Source organism: Salvelinus sp. IW2-2015, unplaced genomic scaffold, assembly GCF_002910315.2.
Source record: "Salvelinus sp. IW2-2015 unplaced genomic scaffold, ASM291031v2 Un_scaffold9381, whole genome shotgun sequence".
In the NCBI taxonomy this organism is placed as follows: domain Eukaryota; kingdom Metazoa; phylum Chordata; class Actinopteri; order Salmoniformes; family Salmonidae; genus Salvelinus; species Salvelinus sp. IW2-2015.
Window position 1 is genome coordinate 1 of NW_019950640.1, and position 7,752 is coordinate 7,752.

The 7,752-nt window shown below is 43.2% G+C and overlaps 1 protein-coding gene and 1 non-coding gene across 3 annotated transcripts; one reads left to right on the plus strand and one right to left on the minus strand.

The window, feature by feature from the left end:
- Nucleotides 1-3,099: 3,099 nt before the first annotated feature.
- On the plus strand, nt 3,100-4,276 carry LOC112079760 (uncharacterized). Its single transcript, XR_011479370.1, has 4 exons — nt 3,100-3,270; nt 3,391-3,447; nt 3,606-3,718; nt 3,825-4,276. It is a non-coding gene; the product is annotated as an uncharacterized protein (transcript).
- On the minus strand, nt 4,266-5,247 carry LOC112079761 (barrier-to-autointegration factor-like protein). 2 transcript variants are annotated; one of them, XM_024145612.1, is made up of 3 exons: nt 5,154-5,247; nt 4,828-4,955; nt 4,266-4,521 (listed from the first exon to the last, which is right to left on the minus strand). In XM_024145612.1, the coding sequence occupies exons 2-3, from the start codon at nt 4,951-4,953 to the stop codon at nt 4,375-4,377; spliced, it is 273 nt and encodes a 90-aa protein (XP_024001380.1). In that variant the 5' UTR covers nt 4,954-4,955; nt 5,154-5,247; the 3' UTR covers nt 4,266-4,374. The 2 variants fall into 2 exon arrangements, with proteins under 2 accessions (XP_024001380.1, XP_024001379.1); XM_024145611.1 differs by having other exon boundaries at nt 5,131-5,226.
- Between the last annotated feature and the right edge of the window lie 2,505 nt (nt 5,248-7,752).

The following is a 7,752-nucleotide window of genomic DNA, read 5'->3' on the forward strand; positions in this document are numbered from 1 at the left end:
AAACCGAGAGAGGATACAAGAGAGAGCAGGCGATTCATCAAGCCTACAACTGCACTATCCTAGTGCCCATCACTCCTATAATTGGAGCTACATGCAGACACCATCAATTTAGTCACCATTAATACTATCTAAGGCATTCCCTGCTGACACCTACAGCTCAAGTAAATTAAAGCAGGAAGCACAAGTGAGATCATCAACTATAAAACAGGCCGGGTGCCTCCAATGACACAGCAGAATGCTTAAATATCTAGGACCACGGACATATGCCTGTCCAGTACCACCAGGGATCTCTAATAACCGAACATCCGAGAGATGTACAGAGTACACCAATCATGTTCTAGGTTCTTTAGCGCATTTCTCAAACTTAACCAAATCACGTGCTTAGATGACGTCGTCCCCATAGTGTGACGCACGCTGCCTCGAGTTTACGTACCATAAACTAATCTACACCTCGACCCTCACGTAAAGTGCATGATCCTACATATGGTACAAACCTCCTACACTGAGCACACCTGCCCTTACTAGTCAAAGGCCATAAGACACCGACTGCCTCGCACCCTGCTTCTAGGGAGGGCGGGACTCTAAACCGGAAGCTTGTAAGCCACAATCTATACGCTCTATCTACCATCTCCCCGACGAATGCCATCCAAACTATGGCTAATGCGTGCGTCATACGGCACCTATAAGATCGAATCGTTCTATAATAACTAATCCTCACAGGCCCCTGCATGATCACTGCCTCAGTTCAAGCACGTAACACGATGAACAAGGCTTTGCCACATAGACTCCTATCAGTTACAGCACTCTAAAACACACTACGAGGGAAGCACAGCCTATGTATGACTGAGCCCTCCAGCTCGACCACGTAGCTTACTTAAGCCCCATGCTAAACCCACTTCTATGCCTCGCCTCTCGGCAAATAGTACACCTGAAACATTGCAATTGCAGAAGTACTATCCCAACTGTTTCGGAAAGACTGTGTGATCATGCTCTCCGCAGCGATGTGAGTAAGACCTTTAAACAGGTCAACATTCACAAGGCCGCAGGCAGACGGTATTACCAACTGGAAAGTGTCTTCACTGACATTTTCAACCTCTCCTGTCGAGTCTGTATACCAACATGTTTTATGCAGACCACCTTAGTGCCTGTGCCCAAGAACACTAAGGTAACCTGCCTAAATGACTACCGACCCATAGCACTCAGTCTTAGCCATAAAGTGCTTTGAAAGGCTGGTCATGGCTCACATCAACACACTCATCCAGAAACCCTAGACCCACTCCAATTTGCATACCGCCCCAACAGATCACAGATGATGCAATCTTTATTGCACTCCACACTGCCCTTTCCCACCTGGACAAAAGGAACACCTATGTGAGAATGCTATTCATTGACTACAGCTTAGCGTTCAACACCATAGTGCCCTCAAAGCTCATCAATAAGCTAAGGACCCTGGGACTAAACACCTCCTCTGCAACTGGATCCTGGACATCCTGACGGGCGTCCCCAGGTGGTAAGGTAGGTAACAACACAACCGTCACGCTGATCCTCAACACAGGGGCCCCTAGGGGTGCGTGCTCAGTCCCCTCCTGTCCTCCCTGTTCACTCATGACTGCACGGCCAGGCATGACTCTGACACCATCATTAAATTTGCAGATGACACAACAGTGGTAGGCCTGATCAACGACGAGAAACAGCCGCTATGAGGAAGGAGGTCAGGAGACCTGGCCGTGTGGTGCAGGACAACAACCTCTCCTCAACGTGATCAAGACAAAGAGATGATTGTGGACGACAGGAAAAGGAGGACCGAGAACGCCCCATTCTCATCGACGGGCTGCAGTGGAGCAGGTTGAGAGCTTCAAGTTCCTTGGTGTCCACATCACCAACAAATTAACATGGTCCAAGCACACCAGACAGTCGTGAAGAAGGCATGACAAAACCTTTTCCCCTCAGGGAGACTGAAAAGATTTGGCATGGGTCCTCAGATCCTCCAAAGTTTCTACAGCTGCACCATCGAGAGCATCCTGACTGGTTGCATCACTGCCGTATGGCAACGCTTGGCCTCCGACCACAAGGCATTACAGAGGGTAGTGCGAACGGCCCAGTACATCACTGGGGCCAAGCTTCCTGCCATCCAGGACCTCTATACCAGGCGGTGTCAGAGGAAGGCCCTAAAAATGTTCAAAGACTCCAGCCACCCTAGTCATAGACTGTTCTCTCTGCTACCGCACGGCAAGCAGTACCGGAGAGCCAAGTCTAGGTCCAAAAGGCTTCTAAACAGCTTCTATCCCCAAGCCATAAGACTCCTGAACATCTAGKCAAATGGCTACCCAGACTATTTGCATTTCCCCTYTCCCACTCTTTACACCACTGCTACTCTCTGTTGTCATCTATGCATAGTCACTTTAATTACTCTACCTACATGTACATACTACCTCAACTAACCGGTGCCCCCGCACATTGACTCTGTATTGGTACCCCCCTGTATATTGGTGGCAGGTAGCCTAGTGGTTAGAGCGTTGGACTAGTAACCGAAAGGTTGCAAGATCAAATCCCGAGCTGACAAGGTAAAAATCTGTTGTTCTCCCCTGAACAAGGCGGTTAACCCACTGTTCCTAGGCCGTCATTGAAAATAGGAATTTGTTCTTAACTGACTAGTTAAATAAAGTTAAAATTAAAATAGTCTCACTGTTGTTATTTTACTGCTGCTCTTTAATTACTTGTTACTTTTATCTCTTTTTATCCGTATTTTTTTTAATTTGCAATGTTGGTTAGGGGCTTTTAAGTAAGCATTTCACTGTAAGGTCTACACCTGTTATATAATCGCCACAGGGGACTAATCAAATTTGATTTGATTTGGACTTTTAGTTTCATACACCAGCTGAAAATACTATATTTTTGTTTTATATTGAAAATATATTTCACAGCGGTTTAGGTGGTACAATGATTTTCTATACTCTACACAATTGCTTGTTTTGTCACTAACTGAAATTAGGCGAACTATTAGAATTTTAGCAACCAGGAAATGGCGGATTTCTGCATATTGCACCTTTAATAAACAATTCATTGCCTTCTATAGACATTGCCTAACCTGACCATTGTTTTGTGTATTAAGTTTTGTTTCTGTTTCAGGAGAGCCCATTTATGAATCCTGCCTTAGGAAAGTGGAGAAGGTGCTGTATAGGAAGGTGAAGAAGGCAGAGGAAGCCAAAGATATTGAATTCTATGCCTTTTCATACTACTATGACAGAGCTGTGGATCTGGGCGCTATTGGTAGGAACCCTACCTACCTTTTGCCACTTCAGTTGGTGTAAATGATTATGCTACTTAGTTTAATGATATCTTCATATAGAAATGTAATGTAGTTCTATTCTAATATCCCCTTTCACTCAGATGAGAAAACAGGAGGGATTATAAAAGTCAGCGATTACATTGACACTGCTAAAAGAGGTAAGACAGCACCCTCATGCTGCATGTGGTTCGCTATTACTGAACTGAATATGAACTTGACTTATCCCTTTTAATCAACGCTTGACTCATTGCTTTCACACATTTAATTATTGGAATTTAGTGAATACTTGCAAGAAATCACCTTTTATTTCTCCCAGTGTGCAACGGAATGACAGTTACTCCCAGAGAGAATCCTTTTCTTTGTCTGGATCTAACCTACATCTCTACAATGCTGCAAGAGCTTGGTTTTCCCAAAGAAAAAGTATTTAAGGTGAGAACCAAATGCAAAGAAATGCCATTTATCATTCAATCGAAATCAATGCATTTCCATGGGTCTGTATCCAATGGTCAAGGAAGTGATTTGTGTGTGCTTTCAGCTGGTGAGGAAGATTGATGAAGTGGAGACTAGTTGGGCTCTGGGGGCTACTTTCCACTACATAGAGTCCCTTCACAGTCAGTGAGCTGCCAGTTTCACCTCACTTGCTGCTGCCATGACATGCCAGTGTTTCTGTGCTGCAAAGTACACTCAGGCCATTTTCCCAAAGTGATTGTACTTGTTTTTCTGTGCAAAGTTTTCAGAATTGTAGTTTATTTTACCAGTTGCCTTTTGAATGTTTGACTTTATTTTAGCAGGTGTGGTTGGTTTATACTTAAGGAATGTTGGTTGTGTAATAAAGCACATGCTACTGCTGTAGTTTAAAGGAGCATGACCAATTACATATTTGAATATAACATTGTGCTAAAATGTCAGTTTCTGTGTACAATTCAGAATCAATTGGGGTAATGAAGGCATATGTATTTTGAATAAAAGAAAACAATTTAGATTTCACATCTTTATTAAATTATTCTGCTCAGACAAACCAAGCCACTGACATTTCCACTATAAACAGATTAATGTTCTAATCTTTAAAATGTTACATTAGGGACTCATAGGAATGAATCACACCACTCTCTCAGGCACTGGGAGCAGGATGTAGCATTCCTGGTGTTGGCACCGCTGGTGTCTTTCAGCCACTCAATGAACAGCTCCCCATCCTTCCGCAGCAGCAGATACTGACCCAGAACCACAAAGGCCTAAGAAGGAGATGCAGCAGTTATCCTACATATTACTTTGTTGCAGTGGGCCTGCCCTTAAGTGCAGGTCAGTACTGTGGTGCTACTGTCCATAGTGGGAAAATCATCAAAACAAGCCTTGTCCTGGGGACCCAATGGGGTGCATTGACCAGTCCCCATTTGCCACGAAGCCAAAGCCTTGACAACTTAAGGTGCAGGAGCTCCACAATACTTGACCTAACGTTATCATTCTAAGAGGTAAAAAAATGTATATAGTCTAGAATGCATAGCATGTGAAGCGCTGTAAAAAAAAAAAAAAAAATGTACTCTGTCAAAACCTTGCTCCTCCAGTTTATTTCCCAAGACCTCGCCAATTCCCGACAGTGCTGTCACCGGTTTATCGCCCATGGGTTCTCCAACGAAGTCCCTGTGCTTCTGAGAAGTGGTCGACATTTCTGCAAGAGACAGCTGCGCAATGATGGTCTAGTAACGTTAGACAAACAACTAGGCTCTCTGTGCTAACTCACTCTAATAACATTAGCTCTAGTCGTGTCTGTGAGCCATATGCTACCTACAGCTTCCAGTTAATATTTCAGTAGGCATATGTCTAAACATGTTGAAATAACTTACACTATTGTATTTCACGTCCTTACCCGAGACAATGGACACACTGGCCTTTACTAATTGTTACCACCCGTTTCTGATTTGACAGATCACGTGCTATAAAAGTGCGAATTTGCGTACTAAAACAACACCTGTAGATAATTAAATGAGAGTGTGACGATAGGCTACTGTGGGGATTGATGGTCTGGTTACACAGCAGGTTAGGAGAACTAACAGCAGGTTAGGTGAAATAACGTAGCAGGGAAGGAGAATGAGGATAAGGTTAGGAAATGGCATAGACGGTGCATAAGTTTAACGTTTGTGGAAGCTTATTTTGACCATAAAAATGCACCTTTATAATACAGCATTCCATGCRTCATCACATTTGCAGACTTGTGTAAGAAACCCTTCKATTCGTAATGTGATGAGTAGATTGGATAGTAATAATTTAGAACTCGATCACTGTTCGCAAACAGACCGTTCAATGCATGGCTGACTGCATATAGCAGGGATCATAAACTAGATTCAGCCGAGCACAGATTTTTACTTGAGCGGATTGTCAGGAGGCCTGTACATAATTACAAATAATTTGTCAACTGCAAATTGACAGCAAAAAGCCCAAAACGGACTAAAACAGAATAATTTCAAACCTTGCTTACATTTGTATACGATCACATACTGTATATCTCTATTATGCGTGGGAATACTTTGGAACAGATTTTACAGTATTTTATGTCCAACAATAAAACGTTTAAAAAATATATAGATTAAATATATATATTTATCAGTGGAGGCTCCTCAGAGGAGGAAGGGGAGGACCATCCTCAGTGAATTTCATATTATWWAAAAAAAAAAAAGAAAACATTGAAAAAGTTAACTTTTTAGATTAAACTATACTAAATATATTCACGTCACAAAATAATTGAWTRAAACACAGTGTTTTGCAATGAAGGTCTACAGTAGCCTCAACAGCACTCTGTAGGGTAGCACCATGGTGTAGCCGGAGGACAGCTATCTTCCTTCTTCCTCTTGCCAGTACATTGACTTCAATACAAAACCTMGGAGGCTCTTGGTTCTCACCCCATTCCATAGACTTACACAGCAATTATGACAACTTCCGGAGGACGTCCTCCAACCTATCAGACCTCTTGCAGCATGAACTGACATGTTTTCCACCAAATCAAAGGATCAGAATCTAGTACTGAAAGGATAAGCTACAGCTAGTTAGTTCTGCATAAAATGTGGTGAGTAGTTGACTCAAAGAGAGAGAAAGACTAGTTGAACAGTTTAACAAATTAATTTCTTCAAAAATGAAGGAGAGGACTCCCGGGTGGCGCAGTGGTCTAAGGCGCTACATTGCAGTGCTAGCTGTCCCACCAGAGATTCTGGGTTCGAGCCCAGGCTCTGTCGCAGCCGGCCGTGACCGGGAGGTCCATGGGGTGACGCATAGTTGGCTCAGTCTCGTCCGGGTTAGGGGGGGTTTGGCTTGGAAAGTATTTTTTGCCTGGTCACATACAGCTCATGTGTTGTTCATTGAAGTCCACAAGCGAAGGGAAAAGGTGAAAGGGGGAGAGTGCATAGAGGCTAGAATTAATACAACGTGGCTGCTATGAAAGCGAACTGTGTTTGTGTGATCAGGGTGTATTCATTCCGCCGATTCTGTTGAAAAACATTTCTGAAACGGAAGAAAATGAAACGGGGATAAAATACCTGAATTTGTCCAATAGAAAGTCTCGTTTGCAACTGTTGAATTACTGATTACACCCTAGATAAGCTAGATGCAGGCAAGAGTGTGCAAGGCGGTATTGAATGTGTCAATGTCTGTCAAATCAAATTTTTATCTCGACCTGTGCACCTACGTTGTAAACTTTCATTCAAATGCTAGGTTGTAGCAACCTCATGATGGGTATAGTAAAAATTTGAGTATCATGTAGTAGCCTAAACCTATTGATGTTATATTGAACTGGGTGAATGGAATATGAATGACAGTCATCCAACATGCTGTAATAGAAATAAGGCCATGCTCATGAAAAAGAAAGTTGTACTTCATCATAAACGGCACTGACCGCCACTGATATATATAACTACAAGTCATGACTTACAATATAAACTCAGCAAAAAAAGAAACGTCCTCTCACTGTCAACTGCGTTTATTTTCAGTAAACTTAACGTGTAAATATTTGTATGAACAAAACAAGATTCAACAACTGAGACATAAACTGAACAAGTTCCACAGACCTGACTAACAGAAATGGAATAATGTGTCCCTGAACAAAGGGGGGGGGTCAAAATCAAAAGTCAGTATCAGTATCTGGTGTGGCCACCAGCTGCATTAAGTATGCAGTGCATCTCCTCATGGACTGCAGATTTGCCAGTTCTTGCTGTGAGATGTTACCCCACTCTTCCACCAAGGCACCTGCAAGTTCTCAGACATTTCTGGGGGGAATGGCTCTAGCCTTCACCCTCCAATCCAACAGGTCCCAGACGTGCTCAATGGGATTGAGATCCACAAAACGAGCAGTATGGCTGGTGGCATTGTCATGCTGGAGGGTCGTGTCAGGATGAGCCTGCTGGAAGGGTACCACATGAGGGAGGAGGATGTCTTCCCTGTAACGCACAGCGTTGAGATTGCCTGCAATGACAACAAGC

Excerpts from the sequence above, each read along its gene's own strand:
- LOC112079761 (XM_024145612.1), bottom strand. The coding sequence starts at position 4,953 with ATGTCGACCACTTCTCAGAAGCACAGGGACTTCGTTGGAGAACCCATG. Across the intron at positions 4,522-4,827 it reads AGGAGCAAGGTTTTGACAGA|GCCTTTGTGGTTCTGGGTCA; the intron begins GTACATTTTTTT and ends TCTCCTTCTTAG.